This window comes from Neoarius graeffei, chromosome 17 (assembly GCF_027579695.1).
Source record: "Neoarius graeffei isolate fNeoGra1 chromosome 17, fNeoGra1.pri, whole genome shotgun sequence".
Taxonomy (NCBI): domain Eukaryota; kingdom Metazoa; phylum Chordata; class Actinopteri; order Siluriformes; family Ariidae; genus Neoarius; species Neoarius graeffei.
Genome location: NC_083585.1, coordinates 14,464,039 through 14,486,761, shown reverse-complemented (window position 1 = coordinate 14,486,761; position 22,723 = coordinate 14,464,039). Strand labels below are relative to the sequence as shown.

The 22,723-nt window shown below is 37.4% G+C and overlaps 1 protein-coding gene across 3 annotated transcripts; it reads left to right on the top strand.

Annotated features, from left to right (window-relative positions):
• The first annotated feature begins 17,112 nt into the window (after window positions 1-17,112).
• atf5b (activating transcription factor 5b) lies at window positions 17,113-22,279 on the top strand. Of its 3 annotated transcripts, none has more exons than XM_060898034.1 (5): window positions 17,113-17,163; window positions 17,844-17,894; window positions 18,907-19,142; window positions 19,431-20,571; window positions 20,927-22,279. In XM_060898034.1, the coding sequence occupies exons 4-5, from the start codon at window positions 19,436-19,438 to the stop codon at window positions 21,111-21,113; spliced, it is 1,323 nt and encodes a 440-aa protein (XP_060754017.1). In that variant the 5' UTR covers window positions 17,113-17,163; window positions 17,844-17,894; window positions 18,907-19,142; window positions 19,431-19,435; the 3' UTR covers window positions 21,114-22,279. The 3 variants fall into 3 exon arrangements, with proteins under 3 accessions (XP_060754017.1, XP_060754018.1, XP_060754016.1); XM_060898035.1 differs by lacking the exon at window positions 17,113-17,163 and adding an exon at window positions 17,732-17,750; XM_060898033.1 differs by lacking the exon at window positions 17,113-17,163 and having other exon boundaries at window positions 17,757-17,894.
• The last annotated feature ends 444 nt before the right edge of the window (window positions 22,280-22,723 follow it).

The following is a 22,723-nucleotide window of genomic DNA, read 5'->3' as shown; positions in this document are numbered from 1 at the left end:
TGGGTTCCCTTTTGAGTCTGGTTCCTCTCAAGGTTTCTTCCTCATGTCATCTGTGGGAGATTTTCCTTGCCACCATTGCCACAGGCTTGCTCATTTGGGATACATTAGGGATGAAATTAGCTCATGTTTAAAGCCTTTAATTTTCTGTAAAGTTGCTTTACAACAATGTCTATTATTAAAAGCGCTATACAAATAAACTTGTTTGACTTGACTTGAGATCACATGCCATGCTCTTGAGGGAGCATGGTGGATGGAGGTATCAAGCTCCTTTCAGAAATAATGAGTTCCAGGTGAGCTGTCATTCACTGTGCTGCATTGAGTTGAAATGGCTGCCACTTACATTTTCACTGTAAATAGGGACTTGCCAGCATCCAGTAGCACCTGCAAGAAGGCTAACACTTTGTGCACTGGGCAGTGCACCAAGTCCAATCAGTTGGGTGCACACCACCTAAGAGCATACAAGATTACTTGCGGCTCTAGCATTCAGGATCGCTTCCTGAACTGCTATGATACAGTCATTGAATTGGCCACCATTCTGAAGGAAAGAAAAAGAAAGCACAACTTTATTCATCACACACTTGTGAAATTTCCTCTCTGCATTTAACCCATCTGAACCAGTGAACACACACATGCGAGCAATGAGCACACACACATACCCAGAGCAGTGGGCAGCCATGCTAACAGCACCCAGGGAGCAGCTGGGAGTTAGGTGCCTCGCTCAAGGACACCTCAGCCCAAGGCCATCCCATATTAACCTAACCCCATGTCTTTGAACTGTGGGGGAAACCAGAGCACCCAGAGGAAACCCACGCAGACACAGGGAGAACATGCAAACTCCACACAGAAAGGCCCTCGCCAGCCACTGGGTTCGAACCCAGAACCTTCTTGCTATGAGGCAACCATGCTAACCACTTACACCACCATGCTGCTCAAACCCACAGCTCTCTGTTCATCTGAGAAATTAAGTTTGCCCAGAGGCAGTGTCCCAAACACTAGGGAGAGTAGCCACAGGAACCAGTGTCTTGCTGGCCATTCCAGGGGCTTTATCAGCTGTACAACCAGTGGGTGCAAGCAGCACTGTCCTATGCACATGCATTGCCTCAACGGCACATCTGCTGTCGACAGCGCATCTATTCCATTTTATTAACCTGGAACTTGTTACAAGTACTCTGAGGCAGACCTACCATGAGCAAGCTGCAGTAGTCCTGTCTCAAGATGATGTGGGACTTAACAAGCACCTGAGTGGCCTCTGTGGGCAGGAATAGCGAGGATTGGTTTCTCCTGATGTTGTCAAGGAGAAACTTGCATTACTACATCACTTCCGTGAAGTAATGCAAGAAGGCTAGCTGGTTGTCCAATACTATCCCAAGGCTGCATGCACTGTCATATGATGTGATCTGAATGTTGTCCAGGCAGTTCACAAGATTTCACTGACAAGTGAGCAGGCAAAGGCTGATTGGGACTTCTACGTGGACATTACAGAGTCTGGAGCTGAGCTGAGCTCCACATAGTTGAGTGCCAAGAAGGGGGCTTGGACCCTGAGCAGGACTCCACAAAAGTGCATGAACCATAGTGTGGCTTCAGCCCTAAAATTAGTGATTTTAACTGAGCTTTGTCCAATGTCAAGCCATCCATATGCTGGGAGAAAACACTGAAGCATTTCTTAGGATTTTGCTCTGCATGTCAGCCAGCACTATGTCTGAGTGATGGAGATACATATGCATATGCTCTGGCCCAGCTTAGTTTAGTTTCCCTTCATGCAAATTAATTGAATAGTGTGGAGTACAGCATTTAGAGATTGCCTTTAGGGTTGCCTTTTATAGAATATTGGTTTGCTGTGTTAAAAGTTGCGCAAGAAGTAAAACTTGCTTGCTAATGAAGAAATTGGTTTTTAACATATTAGTTGTGAATAAAACTCTTTTCCCTCTTAGTGGTGTTCAGTATACATTTTATTTACTCTTAATAAAAGCAAGTTTAAACTTGGTTACATCTCTGCATTTGTATACAAGCTCACCTGTGTGGTACCTTGGGAAGCAATATTATAAGGTGAAGTGAGTTTATGCTGTTTTGAAATTCATTTAACAATGTTATGTATTTCAGTTTATCTGAAACAGAAAATGATCTAAGGGCTTCTGTACTAACTTTCACCTTGGAAGAATCAATCATATTCAGTCTTATTTAATCTGTGAGCCAGAAATGAGCTTTTATGGAAGACAGCAAAGTGCTGAATTGTGAAAAACAAGACTTATGTAGGTGACATAAAACCCACTGCCATCTATCTAGGCTTGCCCAGAGTTCATTTGCTGAAGATTGTTGACCTTGTAGGGAAGGCTTGGACTTTTCTGAAATTTCAGTATTTTGTTTCAGCACTTCCTCCACAGAGTCAATATCTGAATCCACCTGAGACCCCATCGATAGCACACTTTGGTTGATGAAACACAAGCACAACAAATGTGGTACATTTTGTTCACTTATCTGTGTTAAATACACTTAAGACACTGTCTGGTCAGTAGAATATTTAAAAAAATAAATCCAATTTATGCAAACTTATCCTGACATAAGTAGACAGAATTACAGGTAACACATTAATGAAATATCACACACTGAAGACATAATTAAAGGCAGAGGATCAGTGTAGAAAAAAAGACTTTGTAATGTATAACAATGTCACTTCACAGTATATTATTTAATTGAGGTAGAGTTAATAAAATAATAATAATAATAATAATAATAATAATAAAGTTCAATTTATATAGCGCCTTTCACAAACCCAAGGACGCTTTACAAAAGAGTTACCACAAAAAAAAAAAAATTAGGAAGAATAGTGTGAGGTAAAGAGAAAAGTTTTCAAGTTGGCTTTGAAGGAAGAGAGTGTGGAACAGTCACGAAGCGATTGTGGTAACGAATTCCAAAGTTTAGGAGCAGCAACACTAAATGATCTGCCACCCATAGATGCCAATTTAAAACGAAGAACAGTCAGAAGTCCACAGACAGAAGATCTGAGGGAGCGGGAGGGACAGTACAAATGAATTAGCTCACAGAGATAGGAAGGAGCGAAACCATGAAGAGCTTTATAGGTTAACAGCAAGATTTTGTATTTGATCCGGGAGATAACTGGCAACCAATGCAGTTGCTGTAAAACAGGAGTGATGTGAGCAGTGCGCTTGGTGAGTGTGAGGATTCTTGCTGCTGAGTTTTGAATGTACTGCAGGCGATTGAGCAATGTGGCAGGGAGACCATAAAAGAGAGAATTGCAATAGTCAAGACGAGAAAAAATAAATGCATTGACCAACATATTGGCATCAGTTTCCAAAAGAAAAGGGCGGAGACGAGCAATATTGCGGAGGTGAAAGAAAGCATTCTTAGTAATTAGTTTAACATGGGGTTCAAACGTAAGGGTGGAGTCAAAGATTACTCCAAGGTTTTTTATAACTTGGGAAGGATGAATAGACACACCATCTACATTAATAGTAAAACTTGAGAAATTCTGAACCTGTCTTTTGGTACCTACCAATAGAACCTCCGTTTTGCCAGCATTAAGTTTAAGGCAGTTCTTATACAGCCATTGCTTAAGGTCAGTGATGCAAGACCTTAGCAGCTGAACAGAGGCTATGGAAGGGGTGATAGTGATGTAGATTTGAATATCATCAGCATAACAATGAAAGTTAAGGCCACGAATAATCTGGCCTATAGACCCCTTCGCAGTAAACGTCATTCATACGTAAGCGGAAATTGCGCGCGCAGCCTGGACCCAAAAAAGACTCAGCGATGCCTAGTTGTTGTGTTGTCGGGTGTCAGAATCGTAGCAGTGATGGGGTTAAAATGTACAGAATTCCAGCAGGATCTCACCCATTCCAAAAAAAAAAATCGCCGACGTCTATGGCTACAAGCCATCAAACGTGTAGACTGGGATGAAAGCACTATCAAAAATGCGCGGGTTTGCAGCGCCCACTTCATCACAGGTAAGATCAGGCTATTTATTAAATATTTATTTTTTATTCTTTCTAGTCTTCGTTTATTGATGTAGCAAAATACTTTGGTAACGTTTGTCTGATTAGCTGGGTCATGGTTACACAATGTAATGAATATTGTTGGCATGTTAACTTAGCTTTGCATGCAGTTTTGTTTGTAGGAGAGGTCTCGCTTGACTCAAGCAGTCCAGATTTTGTGCCATCGTTATTTGTGTATGCCGAAAATCACAATTTTAAAGCAAGGATGGAAAGGTAAAATTGTGTGCCCTCACTCTAAATGCCAATTTACGTTGACTGCTCTAATCTAGCTCCCGCCCCGTTCAGTTTCATTTCTGCTCTCTGCCTCTCGCTTTTTACGCAGCTCTGATTTCTCTTAGCTGCACTCTTTACACTATCATTCCTTTCATGCCATTCCGTCCTGCAAATTGCTGTTTAGTGTTGGTATTTGCTGTTGTAGCTAAAGCCACATTGCCATCACATCACTGGCATAATTTGATTAAAACAAAATGAATATGAATGTCCCATTGTTAATCAAGTTGTACATGCCCGCACATAACATAATCATATGCGTCTAAAGACTTGTAGGCACGAAGTTTTTCGTGGGTGTACACTGAAGTCTTGTCAGTAAGGTACGAGTATATATCTGGCCATTGTATACCAGGGAACTTACTAACATCATCCGTCCACTCTTTTTATTTATTTATTTATTTAGAGGATAACCCCTTGAGATGTGACATCTCATTTTCAAGGGGGTCCTAAATAAAATGTGGATTAAATTAAATGCGGATCCGGTAGGCGATGTCCACTTGTTAGAGTTAACTTATATATGTAGCATTCTCGATCTTGTAACGACAATTGTTTTGCATAATCTGACAGCTCATAATGCCGGTCTATGGGCAGCGCCATTGTTTCTGGGTCCAGGCTGCGCGCGCATCCTGGCAACGGTCGGTTTGTTTACAGACATACGAAGGGGTCTATAGGAGAAACATATAATATAAGGAAAAGGGGACCAAGGACAGAACCCTGAGGCACACCTTGAGCAACAGTAGCAGTGGATGATTTATGAACACCAATAGAAATAAACTGTTACCTGTTTGCTAGATATGACTGAAACCAGGATAAAGCTAAGCCAGTAATACCAAAAGAAGATAGTCTGGAAATGAGTCTCTCATGATGTACGGTGTCAAAGGCGGCTGTGAGGTCCAAGAGAACAAGGACATTGAGATGACCAGCATCAGTTGAGAGCAGGAGGTCATTAACAACTCTCAAGAGAGCAGATTCAGTGCTATGCATATTACGAAAGCCAGACTGAAAGGGTTCATAGAGATCATTTTGAGCAAGGAAAGTATGAAGCTGAGAGGCTACAACTCTCTCCATTACTTTAGCTAGAAAAGGGAGATTTGAAATGGGTCTGTAATTGGACAGTGAAAGAGAATCTAGACCAGGTTTCTTTAGTATTGGTGTAACTGAAGCAATTTTGAGGGAGATGGGAACAGTGCCTAAAGCAAAACACTGATTAATCAAATGAGCAATATAAGGGGAGATAGCAGATACACAAGATTTAAGAAGTGCAGTGGGTGCAGGGTCCAACAGACATGAGGAGGAGGACTTAGACATAATTTCCGATACTTTAGAAGAATCAACAGGAGAGAAAGCAGAGAGACAGCAGTCAGCTTTATGAGAAAGAGCTACTAGCGGGACAGAAGAATGAATTTCAGAATGAAAGTGTTGGTAAATACTGGCAATTTTATCATTGAAAAAATCCAAAAAAAGCCTGACACAGTTGGTGGAGTTGGTGGAAAGAGGCTTATTGAGTTTCTGTAATAAATGAAACTAAAGGCATGGCTCTAAATTTTTCAGTAATTCATTATGTAAGGGAAAATATTAAGTGCAACTACACTGACAATGCAAAGCTGTGCAGACATTAATACAGTGTCTTGCAAAAGTATTCATCCCCCTTTGTGTTTGTCCTGTTTTGTTGCATTACAAGATGGAATTAAAATGGATTTTTGGACAGTTAGCACTATTTGATTTACACAACATGCCTACAACTTTAAAGATGAAAATTGTTGTTTTATTGTGGCACAAACAATAATTAAGATGAAAAAAACAGAAATCTGGAGTGTGCATAGGTATTCACCCCCTTTCGTATGAAACCCCTAAATAAGAGCTGGTCCAACCAATTCTCTTCATAAGTCACATAATTAGTTGATTTAAGCTCCACCTGTGTGCAATCAAATTGTCACATGATGTCTGTATAAATCAACCTGTTCTGGAAAGACTCTGACTCTGCAACACTACTAAGTAAGCAACATGAAAACCAAGGTGCACTCCAAACATGTCAGAGACAAAGTTGTGGAGAAGTACAGATCAGGGTTGGGCTATAAAAAATATCCCAAACTTTGAATATCTCATGGAGCACCATTAAATCCATTATAGTGAAATGGAAAGACCATGGCACCACTACAAACCTGACAAGAGAAGGCCGCCCACCAAACCTCACAGACCAGGCAAGGAGGGCATTAATCAGAGATGCAACAAAGGCACCAAAGATAACACTGAAGGAGCTGCAAAGATCCACAGTGGAAATGGGACTATCTGTCCATAGGACCACTTTAAGCCATACACTCCACAGAGTGGGGCTTTATGGAAGAGTGGTCAGAAAAAAGTCATTGCTGAAGAAAACATGTTTGGAGTTTGCCCAACAGCATGTGGCAGACTTCCCAAACACATGGAAGAAGATTTTCTAAGACTAAAATTGATCTTTTTGGCCATCATGGGAAATGCCATGTGTGGTGCAAACCCAACACCCTGAGAACACCATTCCTACAGTGAAGCATGGTGGTGGCAGCATCATGCTGTAGGGATGTTTTTCATCTGCAGGGACAGGAAACTGGTCAGGACTGAAGGAAAGATGGATGGCACTAAATATAGGGTAATTCTGTGTTTTCATCTTGAAGTATGAATGGAAGGCCACAGAAGACTGTGTTGACCTTTCAGGGTAATTCTGGAGGAAAATCTGAGTCAGCCAGAGGTTTGAGACTGGGACGAAGGTTCACATTCCAGCAGGACAAGGACCCTAAACATACTGCTAAAGCTACAATGGAATGGTTTAAAGGGAAACATTTAAATGTCTTGGAATGGCCTAATCAAAGCCTAGACCTCAATCCAATTAAGAATCTGTGGCATAACTTGAAGATTTCTGTACACCAACGCAACCCATCTAACTTGAAGGAGTTGGAGCAGTTTTGCCTTGAGGAATGGGCAAAAATCCCAGTGGCTAGATGTGCTAAGCTAATAGAGGCATACCCCAAGAGGCTTGCAGCTATAAATGCAGCAAAAGGTGGCTCTACAAACTATTGACTTTTGGGGGTGGGGAGTGGGGGTGAATACCTATGCACACTCCAGATTTCTGTTTTTTCATCTTAATTACTGTTTGTGTCACAATAAAAAACAATTTTCACCTTTAAATTTGTCGGCATGTTATGTAAATTGAACGGTGCTAACCCCCTAAAAATCCATTTTAATTCCGTCTTGTAATGCAACAAAACAGGACAAACACCAAGGGGGATGAATCCTTTTGCAAGACACTGTAGGAGGTCAACACAGTCTTCTGTGGCCTTCCATTCATACTTCAAGATGAAAACACAGATTTCTTGAGTAATCTTTTATTTTATAAGTACTCCTTTCTGTGCAATTATGATTATTTGTTCTATATCACCATACCACACTGTCTGTCAGCATGCTTGAGCTAAATAACACTGGTCCTTATGTTGCTTTCACATCTGATAGCCTAATGCTCTAGGTGCAGTTTCTCAAAAGCACTGTAAAGTAAAGATTCTCTTAACTTGATTCAAGAGGGCTTAATGTGATTCTTATTCAACCAGTTAACAATGAGCTTTGTGCTGTGATGCTTATGGGAATCTCTGTCTGATCTAAACATCTAATTCTTATTCATGCTAAATTATTATTGAACTCTGTACACCTCTTACAGTTCCTGTATGGCTCATATCTCACGGCTCCATAATTTTGTCTAGGTAGCTTATATCTTGTCTTTTTAAACTTAAGATATTCAGTTTTATCATTTGAACATACATTATACCACTACATGATGCAGCACCCCATCTCTTACACACTTAAAACAACAACAACAACAACAACAACAAAAAAACACTTCCCTGTGGTAGTTCTGAAAACTTTGTCTCGCTCTGTCTTATTACACCATTGCATCAGTAGCTCTCAGGCCCTTCTACATTCTGCTGTATGTTTAGTTTGCCTTTATGTTATGTCAATTGTTATCTTCCAATTAATGAATGAATAATATCTTCGTCAATTAATAAATCAATCTTTATTTTTGTAGTTTTGCATAGGTTTTGCATCACTACAACTCCCTGTATGGGTTATGATTGTCTTCTATCATAGGGCACTAGTAGATATTTGATGTGTAATTGCAGTCCCGGTGCTCTTGATGTAGTAAAGACTGTGATGTATTACTGACGATGTTTCCCACATTTCCATTAGGATCCTGACAAATTCCTGTAGACACTCAGGAATCTGTTTTGTACTTATTCACTTTTCCTGGAGGTTCAGACAATACAGATGAACAAGCAAAAGCTTAGTGTGTTCCTTCAGTGTTACACTTTTTAGTGCAACATACTTGAAAATTCTGTGGCACATTTCTTGACATTTTCCTATTAATGCTTAGAGATAAATTATTTTTGAGTGATGCCAACTTAACACTGCATTTTTCAACAAGCTTGAACTAAGATTTTAGTGGCAACCTAATGAATTTTTCTCAAGTCTGTGGTCATGACATAAGTTGTCTATAGAGTCTTATTACAACTAATGAATTACTATAGTTGAAAAAAAATTATGATGCAATTGTTTCACCTTTTTTCCCAAAGGAAAGTCAACCTATTATGGTTTACAGTCTATGTAAAAGTCAAATGGAGTCTGCCCAAAGTAGTGGAATTGACAACTTCTACACCTCTTAGAGTGAATTTTAAAACAATGTTAATGAGAACTCTAAAAAGGCATGCTAAGCAACCTGTATGTTACTCTAACATTTATTTGCAATCTCAAATCTGCTCTGAAGCAAGGGTATTGAGGTAATTGTACCCTTCAAGCAACTTAATCCAAGGTTAAGAGTGTTGCCCAATGGCAAATGGTGAACAGGAAGCTTAAAATGCACTCCCATCAGCACAATTTACAATATTCAACCCAGGATACTAGTCACTAATGTTAAATGCTCAACTACCCAGACAACATTAACATCAATGTTAAACAGTCTTGGTCCTTATAACAACTAATCAGATAGCAAACAAATTCTTTATAATGTAGAAAATGGTGAGGAATGTTCCGCAATAATAATACTGAGGTAGAACCCCACTTTGCTCTCAGAACAGCCTCAATTCTTCATGTCATGGACTCCACAAGGTGTTGGAAACATTCTTTTGAGATTCTTGTCCATGTTGACATGATTGCATCACATGATTGCTGCAGAGGTGTCAGCTGCACATTTATGCTGTAAATCTTCTATTCTACCACATCCCAAATATGCTATATGGAATTCAGATCTGCAAAATATTGTGGTGCATTATCATGTTTAAAGTCACCACTTGCTAACTTGTGGCCATAAAGAGATGCACATGAGCACACACATACCCAGAGCAGTGGGCTACAGCGCCCGGGGAGCAGTTAGGGGTTAGGTGCCATGCTCAAGGGCACTTCAGCCCAAGGCCGACCCATGTTGATCTAACTACACGTCTTTGAACTGTGGGGGAACCTGGATCACTCAGAGAAAACCCACACAGACATGGGGAGAACATGCAAACTCCACACAGAAAGGTCCCCATCGGCTGCTGGGCTCGAACCCTGAACCTTCTTGCTGTGAGGCGACAGTGCTAACCACTATACCACCATGCTGCCTAAGAAAAGATTCTCCACACCATTACACCGCCACCACCAGCTTCAACTATTGACACAAGGCAGGTTGGGTCCTTGGATTCATGCAGAAATCTAGATTTGCCAGGCTAGACATTCAGTGACCCTGTGCCCACTGTAGCCTCAGATTCCTGTTTTTGGGTGATAAGGGGAATCTAATGTGCTGTTGTAGATAATCTGCCTCAAGGTTTGGTCTGTTTTGTGTTCCAAGATGCTTTTCTGCTCACTATGGTTACAGAGAGTGGTTATTTGATTTGCCGTAATGTTCCTCTGAGCTCAAACCAGTCTGGCCATTCTCCATTGACCTCACTCATCAACAAGGTGCTTCCATTTGCAGAACTGCCACTCACTGGAAGATTTTTCTTTATTGCACTTTTCTGTGCAACTTCGGAGACTGTTGTACATGAGAATCCCAGTTCAACAGTTTCTGAAATACTAAACCCAGCCCATTTGCCATGGTCAAATACTGAGATTATTATTTTTTTTCCTATTTCAATGCAAAATGCAGACCTGGAGACTGTAGTTCTGAAAAAAGGAAAAAATGCTAAGAATTAGGATGGGCCAAACTTTCAAGCACAGGCAACTAGGTTAGGGATGATAAATCTTTCTTGTCAAAGAGTGCAGCAGATTTGCTCATGGAGAAACTTCCAAGGGTGTTCCAAGAACCAGCCATGTCTCTACTCAGTGTTTCGGCAGTATACATTTGAGATTGTACTTTGTCTGGGTGAAACTACAACGGACACAATGCAGGCATCAACAGTTGGCCAAGTCCACCCTGTTCATGATCCATCATATTGGCCAGAGCGACAAAAGATACGACAAAAAAGACCTAAGACAGTTGAGCAACTAGAATCCTACATTAGGCAAGAATGGGTTAACATTCCTATCCCTAAACTTGAGCAACTTGTCTCCTCAGTCCCCAGACATTTACAGACTGTTGTAAAGAGAAAAGGGGATGTCTCACAGTGGGAAACATGGCCTTGTCCCAACTTTTTTGAGATGTGTTGTTGTCGTGAAATTTAAAATCACCTAATTTTTCTCTTTAAATGATACATTTTCTCAGTTTAAACATTTGATATGTCATCTATGTTCTATTCTGAATAAAATATGGAATTTTGAAACTTCCACATCATTGCATTCCGTTTTTATTTACAATTTGTACTTTGTCCTAACTTTTTTGGAATTGGGGTTGTATGGGGGCACTGGCATTATCACACAGTCAGTGCAAAAGATGACTGCATCTTTAAGAGGGTCTTTAGTGGCATAATCTGCATTAACTCAACCCGGTAGCAGACTTAGCAGTGGCTGCCAACTGAGTACAATATAGTCTATGGTACAATCCAAACTAAGTGTAGAAAAACAGACATTAAAAAAGCTGTGAATTAGCAGGAATCCAAGCTAAGAGTAGCAGCATCAGCATGATATGGTATACAGTGTTGATATACAACCAACTCTATGGTGCTTAGCAGCTCATGTTAGTCATAAGCTTAATTAGCCAGTTAAGTAGCAGCACCCACCAGAATGTAGAACACTTTAAGGGAGAAAACAAAACGCTTAAACAGAGGGAGAATCCACTCAGTGCAAGTGTAGGGTAAATAATATCCATGTAGTGGGGATGAGGTCACTGCCCCTACATGATACAGTGTTCAACTTCCTGGAGCCTGATGGAAGTGAACATCATAAATACAAACAACGGTGAAGGCTTTATGCACTTTAAGAGCAGTAAAGCACACAAGGGGTAAACGCTGACTATGCTATAGATACTGTGGTGCTTAGTAGGTAAGAGTAGGGTCAGTTGGGTTCCACATGACGCACCAATATGTCAGTAACATAAATAACAGTTGATGTGCTTCAGTCTTTAAGCTTCATCCTTGTGTCACAGGAAGGATGAAAAGCATTCTTCAAATAAGTTTAATTCATTGTTGTTTTGTTAAATATCTAAAATACTTATATTTGGCAACACTGCTACAACCGACCCCACAATATCAATATCAACTGTCTTTGAAATCTTATATACTAACTAGCTGACCAGCTTAGAATTGTCAACTAGCAATCATTTTAAAGGACAGTCAACTAGACAGTGATCAAAACTAGCTGGATTTGGCTTCATTTGCACAGAAAAAAAATGCACATCATTCAAAATATTCTTCGGATGAGTAAATTACTTTCATACATCAAACGCAGACAATGAATTACTATCCTCAATATACACCAAATCAGAAATTATCTTTGCATATTGAGTTCCATGTCTGAGATTTATACTGATATACAATGACAGTGTCAAGAACTGGATAAAATTGTTAAGCTTTGTCCTGCCAAAAAGTGTACACTGTATATATCTAGTTCCTGTCTAGTTCCAGATAAAAATAATTGAAAATTAATTAAATTCAAATTTATTTGGATCGCATTTTTAACAATAGACATTGCCATAAAGCACAGAAATCTGGATGCAGATTTAGATCCCTAATGAGCAAGCCAGAGGCAAAAAAAAAAAAAAAAAAAACCTCCAAGAGATGACATGAGGAAGAAACCTGGAGTGGAACCAGCATGATAGTCTAATCAGGCTAATTATTTTACATTTTGGGAATGGAAGATGCAGTGAGAAAACAAACTTTGACAAACTACTGCAAGGTCCAATGTAGAAAATTCACAGTGCCGTGTCTTGAGGAAATGGAAAACTGAAGATGGTATGGCAGTGAAGAAAAAAAGCTTACTGACAAAAACAAATCCAAGAATGATACGCACTGATTCATTTAGTGTTGGATTGATGATGATTAGGTTTTTTTTTATGCTATCATAAGGTTTAACATTAACAGGCATCTGGTCAAAGGTGCATCTACCTTGTATTACAGTTTACATCATTAAAAGTATATTGCATCATTCAAAAAAAAAAATATTATAATGTCACCCAAGAATGCTTCATGTGATTACTGGCTGTTTTTACATCTCTCTCTTTCTCTCATTCTCTCTTTGAAAGAGAAGAGAGGTTATCTTCATACAACTTTTGGTTATTTTATGGAGCACTAGATTTGGACTTTGGTGCTGCTAAAATATTAACAACTTTATAGGGATAAAGTGCATGTGAAATGCATAGTGATTATAAAACACATTTATTATGATGCTGTGCATTTTGGAGTAAGACGATGACCTAGAAAGGAATGTAATGATAGTGATCTTGATTTACAGACATTATCTGACACTGCATTTTAAAATGACTTGTAGTGTCAGGAATTGCACACCATCATGAAGAGAGTTAACACTCTCTTCAATGTACTGCATTAGGGATGGTGATGTCTTGAAATGCACCTGAGTGCATCACCTAACTCGACATCTCCACATTCACTGTTGTACACTTTTAATGTTAGAAAAACAAAAATAATTGTTCAACTTTCTCCCTGCAGGATCAGAGAAGTTGGGTCATGACCACAGAAGAGAAATCCATTGATATAACATCCCTCAGAAGCTCACTAATTTGGCCATTTTTTAAGTTTCACCTCTCAGGATGTGTGAACTTTCTCAAACCCAGATGCAGACATCTGCAGGCTGTATGACTTCTGAAGCATAAAGCTCTTGCTAATTTATTCCACCAACTTTGGAGATTGAGCAGGTGATAGAGCATTTCATATTGAAGATAAAATGGATTTAAAATTTCATGTTTTCTAGAGAGACTAGAAATGTAGTTCTTTTTACAGCTGGTTAGGCAGTATGGATTTTTATTCTCTATCTGAAAAACTCTCTAATACTGGAAAAAGAACATAGACAAAGAATAAAAATTGAAAATGCTAAAAGATAATACAAATACAAAAGAAAACTATTAAATCAGTTCAAATTTCTGTTATTTAGGTAGGTGCCTATATTTAAATCACAAACACTGGTGAATCTTTCTTTCTTCTGTTTTTTAAATAGCTTGATAAAAAAATCAAAAGTGCAAGTAAATAATTTTCTGCTTCCCATATTGCCCACACATTTCAACAATTTTGTTAACATTGTGTGTATACCATTTGCAAGGTATTGTAGGTCATGTGACACTTTCAAGTTCATTCATCTTTATCATACACATATATTCACACAATAGTCACACCTAGGGGACAATTTAGATTCACCAGTTCTTTAAAAGTGTGTGTAATTTTGTTTCTGTAAATTTGTGGAATTTGGATAATTATTATGATTGCTGTTAATACACTACATAGTGCACAAATTAAGTCCAGCACCATACAATAAAACTTCATTTAAAAAGGCTAAACAAAAGCTTCTTTACAGAACTTTCTCATTATGCTCTCTTTTACTTTGATTTCCTATTCGTAGAATAACTTGGATTTGTTCTTCCTTGCTCAGATACTTCCTGAGCTGTAAAAATGTAAAAATACACATTAACCCTGGACTTATGGGTAACCCTGTATTATATTGTATTATATTATATAGATACAAGTGTTTTACTGGGAAATAGACCACTCATATTTTTCATATGAGTGCCATCCGGGACATGGAGATTCAGAACCGTGACATAAATCTCTATATGTCACTTGTGAGGAAATTGATGAATTGTTTTTATAAATTTGGGTACGTTTTGTTTGTGAATGTGTTGATATAATAAAAAGAAAAATCACATGTTGGCTTGAAGTTATGAAGTTGGTCTTCTCATGTTGAAAAACTCACATTTTTCATATGAAGTACATCACAGATCTGAGTGATATATTTCCTGATATTTCACTCTTATGACGTCACTCCCAGTGTTTTCCTACTAACTAGATGTTGTCAAAATGGTGGACCGGTTCAAAATTAAAATTCTTTTGATTAACTTGCATTTTTTGTGGCTGTGTCCATATAAAGAACAATACACGGTGGTGCAAACATATGAAGTTTATCTTCTCGTGTTGAAGATATTCTTCACCACTCGAAGATAAACTTCATATTTTTGCGCAACCGTGTAATATCCTTTACATATTATATTATAAATAAATGATGTCCTTCTAACCAAATCAAAATAAAAAGTGAAATGATTTTTAAATGTTCATTTAAATGCATAATTAAAAAGGTATATTCAAAGTACTTATGTAAATGCCCTTTTTTGTAATAATAATAATAATAATAATAATAATATGACATATGAAAAAGAGTGAATTTTTCTTTTCGTTTTTTCTTTCCTGCTCATTGCAGTAAATTTTGAATGATTCATTGCTGTGTTGTCCATACATCATCCTTAATTTGATTCCAGCATTTTACAGCAAAAGGTTATTGCAGCATACAAACAACATAACAAAGGTTATTTATCACACTGAACAAACTAACATTTTCAGAGTTTTCTGACTACCGGACTACTGAGTACCCATTTAAAAGTCCCATATGTGTTAAAGAAAAGGCTACTGACTGAAATAAGCTGCTGCTTTGTTTATGAATAACTTTCATTTACAGAGTCAACTGCTGAAACACGAATAACAGACTAATCTTTAGTGTGATTTCACACCACAATTCAGCTGAAAGCATTATAAAAATAGTCACCTTAACATATTCTCTCACGTGATGCATTTTAAAAGGGCAATTATGAAATTATGATTTCATGGTTTATATATATATATATATATATATATATATATATATATATATATATATATATATATATATATATATATGTGTGTGTGTATGTATGTGTATATGTGTGTGTGTGTGTATGTATATATATATATATATATATATATATATATATATATATATATATATATAATGTGTATATGTGTGTGTGTGTGTGTATATATATATATATATATATATATATATATAAATAATGTGTGTGTGTGTGTATGTGTGTGTACACACACACACAGATTACATATTTTTACATCTAATTATGTCTAATTAAATATAACACATAACAGGTAATTTGCTTTTGCTACTAAAGGAACAATGGATTCTTACAACCCACACATGCATGTGTAATGTTACTCTGAGTTGCATATAAAACATTAATGGCAGCATGATTCTTTGGGAGCTGGTGATGAAATTATGGTGTAACCTTTATCAATGTACTAGCAAACCAGCGGTGTGCTCTCTTGCATATCACAGATCAGCTACTTGAGACAACTCTCAGTTTATATATATATATATATATATATATATATATATATATATATATATATATATAATGTATGTATGTATGTATATGTATGTATGTATGTATGTATATGTGTTTGTGTGTGTGATATATAGTGTGTGTGTGCCCATTAGATATTTATATGATTTTGGTGTTTAATTAATCCCTTTTTAGCTTCATTTTAGCTAATGCATAATGAGAACTGGTTTATAAATCAATGTACTAGCAATGCATGATGTATGAAAGAACTATCAACTATACAATTTATCAGTGTTGTATTCATCAGTATTGGTGATATGTGTATTTTACTGAATAGAGAAGAGTAAAGAATAATGACGTGCCTAATTACTCCATCCTTATATGGTTGAAATGTTAAAATTAAATTTTATTAATTCATAAAGAATGATTAGATGAAATGTAGGGTCAGACTTGCTGTGCTAAAACTGATTTAATATGATAAGAGGATAATATCATATTAAAATTATAATTAACAAATGTCTTAATAATAATAATAATAATAATTATTATTATTATTATTATTATTATTATTATTATTATTATTAGCAGTAGTAGTAGTAGTGCCTTATTATTTGCTATGTATGCTGAATAATAATGATAATAATAATTTATTATTATTATTATTATTATTATTATATTGTTGTTACATCACATCTTTAATTCCCAATAGAATTCTAAGGTGTTTACGAAAGGAATCAAATCAAAGTTAATAAATAAAAATAAACAAGTACTTAAATTAAAAAGTTGCAAAATAAGGCATTAAATAAAATATATAACAACAACAATCATAAAACAATTACACTCATGTAACATGTACGTAAGTAAGTAAATAAATAAGACTGGAATTGCTTCTGTGCCTATCATGTTTTCAGTCAGATCAGATTTCAGTGTGATTTTGGACTATACACTATTATACACTATAGAGGCTCAGTGTAGACACTATAGAGGCTTATAAACACTATTAGAGGCTCAGTGTAAACACTGTAGAGGCTTATAAACACTATAGAGGCTCAAGGTCCTGTAGGTGTCCGTCTTTTAAGCAGATCACAGCCTATCTGTGAGGGTTTGAGGCTTTCACACACATTGAGCTCCAACACCTCAGGCTACACTTCCTGAGACGGATTGTCACATCGGGGAATGAAAGTAAATACATTTCCAAAACAAAAACTACTTTTTTTTTCCGAGGGTGATTTTCTCTTCCCAAACAATCTACTATAGGAGCGAAACTTCTCAACACGGAAGCGTAGGTTATGGACAAGCAGAGTGAGTGCCAGCAGAGTTTGAACACCAGGCAAAACTCCAGCAGCAGATCTGATGCAACACTCGTGCAACCGGCTCCCGCTCCAAACTGTACAGCTCCGGTGTCCTTCCTCACTCACAGCCGCTCATTAACTAGTCCTCTCTGTCTCACACTTTTACACGGACTGGGACATTGATCTCATCTGCAATTACACTTGTTTACCTACTTGTGTGCAAATTAGTCCACTTTTTAAACATTCGCAAGAACTGCATCTCTTTTAAGCTGACATTTCTTTTCCTGACATAACCTTCAGATATGAGGATATAAATAGCTCGATCAGTTAATGACGCGTTATAACCTAATGGAGTGTTTATAACGGGTCAGTTGACGTTTCTCCCAGTTCAGAAAGAGGCGGATTGATATGAGTGGCTGTGATAAGGCTGTGTTTAGATAGGCGTTGTGCTTCACGGTGGCCAAAAGTTTTAGAAAGGTTTTTTTTTTCTTCCTCAGTAGATCATCTTCAGCATCATATGGTTTGATCAAGATAGAAGCGATGCTTTATTAATTTTTTCTTCCTGTGCAGGAGTTAAACCGCGTGGACACAGCGCACTTCAGCCCACAGCAACATCATGGAGTAAGTGGACACTTTGTTTTATTTATTATTAGAGCAGACTGTTATGAAAGATAGAAAACGCCCGAGGTCTAAGTCTAGGTGGATGCGTCACTTTGTTTTGCGTTGCGCTGTGTTTTTGCGTACGATTTGTCTTATTTTTACATGTAGATCAACGTAAAAACTTTGTTGTGTGATCTTGTTTTGGCTGGAGTTTGCCCCCAGTCTACAAAGTTTAAACATTTCGGTAAGTCGCTTTCTTCAAAGGTTTATCCTTTGCTCTGGAGAATCATCACCACAAACAATCACAGATAATATTATTATACAGATATCACACCTTCTGATAAAGATCACATGTCTGCAAATGTTTTCAGTGTGTGTTTACTCAACAGCTGTTCTGTTCTTTAATTCTTCTCCTGTCCTGTTTAATGCCATTAATATCATTACACTGAGGATGAAAGCTAACGGTTCAGTAACCACGTGACTGCTCTTTTGATGAACACAGATGAGCTGTTCATTCAATCATCCAAGGATATATGAGTTATAAATATATGACAATAAATAAACCACAGGATTTAGTTATTCACTATATAATCCATGCTGGATTTTTTTTTGCTCTCCCCCCCCCCGAAAAAAAAGGCATTAAATTTACATTCTGTAACATTTTGTGTGTAAATACAGATCAATTACTTTGACTTGAATAAACCTGTTCTAATACTCATCTTAATATTATAAAACTGCTTATAAACTCTTTCTGAATGTAATATATATATATATATATATATATATATATATATATATATATATATATATATTGAAGCAAAGTACTGATGAAACTGAATAATTCAAATACAAGTCAGCAAGCAAAGCATCCTATTTGCTATGGGATGGATTTGAAAAGAATACAGCAGAACCCAATATAATAACCATGTAATTCAACGGTTTGATTAACACACACACACACACACACACACACACACACACACACACAATTGGTGTGTTTTTTTTTGTTTTTAAAAATCTCTGTCTTTTATAGGTATCACTTATTCTTGCCTTTGCACTGTGTGAAGCACTCCTTCAATTCTGACACATTTGAGTACACCATTGAGTACTTCAAGCAAATCAGAGAACATTGTGGCAGCATAGATCCTTTTCTACAAAATTCCCTTCATTTGCAAAGCCGACCTCCGAATTCTCTCTTTCCCACTGGCTAATGACAGCCAATACCAGAAAAGAGGGGAGGAGTCTACACAGACGTACGGACGTACAGTGGTAAGCAGAGAGATAGTTTTTTATTTTACCTGATAGTCGGTGGACACCGCACTGCAGTATATGTGTTAATGGCGTACCGTAAGTAAAGCTAATGACTTTATTTCATATTGTGTGTTATGCTAGAAATGCTAGGGCTGGATGGAAATGATGGCGTAGGTTTGTTTAGTTATAGTAAGTCAAAATGAATAGACTTAAAAATTGCGCTACTCGTGACAAGGACAATTTTCTATTTTATAATCTTTTGTTGTAATTTATAATTTACTGTTATTTCATGTTCATAATTTTCAGATTGGATGACAGAACATTTTGACACCTACCCGCTTTCAGCATCAACTGAATCGTCTCCTGGTTCATCGATTCCACCTTCCCCTTTGGAACATGATGTCCAGGTGCCCTCAGATTTGGAGGTTATGACCTCCCTCCTAAAAGAAGAACTTGCTCAACTCGAGGATTATTACCTATTTGAATCAACGCCCATGAAAGGAGAGAAGTGGCAGAAATGTGATAAAGGCTACCAAGCAATGTCTGCCCCATCATATTACCAGTTACCCTGTACTTCATACAGTGTGAACCAGTCCGAATCGAACCCCAGGCTTGTTACACTTGCAACAGGTGAGCTTGACCTAAGAGGGTTTTGTGGCAGCTCTGTTGGAAGATCTAAAACATCCAGACCTGCTCCTTACAGCTATGTTCGGACCCACTCCACTAGCCAAAGGATAGCATCGAATGGTTGCAAAGATGTGGAGGTTTTTGAGAAAGAGACATGGACTTTCAAAGGGACTCATTCAGGTTATGCAGAGATGTCTTTAGACCAGTGTGCTGTTGACAAGATTTTTGGGAAGAACCATATCGGTGCGAAAAAGGTGAGAGAATGTGCCATATTGCTAAAGGAAGAAGAAAAGAGATGTTTCACTGAAGATGTTTTTTACAGAACAGAGATGGTGAAAAGTTTTGATGCTGGTGCACCACTAGATGCCCACCACAGGAGGGAAGGTCAAGTTCCTGGAATGAAGATGCTCAATCATGGTCATGAATCAGTTGCGATGCCAGTAATGCACTGCAGTGAAAATGGAAGTAGTCCTGCATTTAAACACCCAGAAGTAGCGGAGTGTTACTTTAGTCAGATTACTGCCAATTTAGAACCATATCATGGCTTTATGAATGAGGTAGATCAGTCAGTCCGGTCTGGGGCTGTCGAGTCTTTGAATAGTGGTTACTCAAGCCATGAATGCCTTGTAGATCAAAGCTTTGAATGTCTGTCCGGAGACAGTGTTGGATCTTCTTTGGAGTTCCCAGCACAGAAATCAATGCAAAGGCTAAGAGAAAACCTGTGTATGTTCAAGCCAGAGGTCAAAGTAAGTTGCCTGGAAAGGAGTCATGGAGAGCGCAAGCAGAAGAAAAGAGACCAGAACAAGACAGCTGCTTACAGGTATTGTGGCAATGTTCTTTACCACATTAGCAGGATGGAATAAAGCTTATTTTAATCAACTGAAATACCAAAACATTTCATGACACCTATTGCATGACACCTTGTAGTTCAAATACAAGTCTGTGTTCAGTTGATTCCATCTCAGGTATTGTTTCATTGTGACAATAGGTAGCTACTGAATTCAAGAACTTTCATTGACAAGTGAGGTTAAATATTTTTGCTTAATGAAGACACTTTTTTTAAAGAATGTAACAACATCCTTTGAGGTCTAGTTTGCCAAATTTTGTGTATGCATTGTCCTCACACAGACAAGAATAGCTAAGTAACTCTGATCTGATCTGAACATATTAACCAGGTATCGACAGCGGAAGAGGGCGGAGCAGGACTGCTTGGAGGAAGAACTTCATGGATTGGAAGGGAGAAACAGGGAGCTGCGAGACAAAGCCGAATCTGTAGAGAGAGAGATCCAGTATGTCAAAGACCTCCTGATTGAAGTGTATAAGGCTCGGAGTCAGCGCCTCAAAGAGGATTCCAGTGCCTAAATCTGTCCTAAGCACTAGCATTAAAGATCAGCTTTTTCAGCGGGGACTTTTTTTTTTAAACAAGCTCTGGTAGTATGTTTTTGATGTTCAAAGTAAATGATGAGACTCAGAAAAGAGCTGTTTGCTGGGTTTGCTAAATAAAATTTAGCAAATTATATCATGAACACTGTGATACTAGCCTTAGGCTGACCAGTATTCTTAGTATTCTAATGAGAGCGAAAGAAATTATGCATTTTCATGATTCAGTTTGAATTTTTTTTATTACAATCCTCTGTACATATTAAATCATTTATACCAAAAAAGAGAGGGAGAGAGAGAGAGGGAGAAACCAACAGCTATACTACATATGCTAGCTCAGATGTGTTTGTTGTGTGGGGCATGACGGTATAGCTTAGTGGGGACTTGTAAGAATAAAATAATTACTGCTATTTTTATTTTGTGCTGTAACTACAGAGTCATGTAATGTTAAGTGTACTTCATTTTAGCTTTTTTTTGACTACCATTTTTGTGTTTTCATTTTTTATTTTGCTTGCAAGTCTTTTTTAATGATGCAGGATTAAGAGTTTTTCTTTTTTTATTTAATCACATTTAAAGCAGTGTACATTATCAGCCAATGTACTGTGGTTTGAAGCACACTAGTAAGCTTTTAGATTTCTTGGTAATTTCACTGGCTCAGGTACTGAATGCATGTTGGAAATATTGAAAAGCATGTTAGGTTACGATTTACTGCATGACTCATTATATGACTGCATTGTACATTATGACAGTAAGTAGACTTTGTTTCTTCCATTTGACCTTTTATTGCCATTTTTTCGATTACAGGCTGCCAAATTATTTGCTCGATTTGTAAGGCATGGAATTGCATTAATCAGTATGAGAAGCCGTTTGCTTTGTTGTGCAGGTTTGCGGCAAACAATCACTGTCATTTAGTGAGGAGCTTAAAGACTGTAGGCCTAATGTAATTTATATTTTTAATATAAATATCCAGGTGCATATTAGGTCTGCTATAAATAGTTCACTCATTACAATGCTGATATTGAAGGAAAGTACTGCAGGAAATCCTCGGTGTGATAACTGATATGAGCATCAGAATCAAACAGCACAAGTGTGAATGAAATTATGACACTTCTGTATACTGGTATTAAAAATAATTGTTTTAATGTTGACACATGCTTAGAATTATTTTTGTTTGAGGCTGGCTAGATTTCTTATTGACATTTCTGTGGCACTGACATTTCATTTCTGCAATTCTACAATCAGTTTTTTAGCATTCAGCATTTTTCTTTTTAGCACAATTTTAGAATCACACCAAGAAGCTTCAACACTGCTTAGGATTATAATATTGTGGTGTCTGTTATTATAATGTCTTATGAACATAAACCAAAAATGTATGGCCTTTATGGTAATCAAATATATTTTGATTCACTTGTGGATTTTTTTTTTGTTTTTGTTGCTGACTATTTTAAAAGAGAAACTAATATACAATATTAAATTAGCAGCAAAGTTGTCTGCTATACACATATATTTTATGACATTTTATTTATAATATTGTTTTAAACTTATTATTTTGTAGAGCAGTATCTCAGGCTCAAAACTACTGCAAATGACAT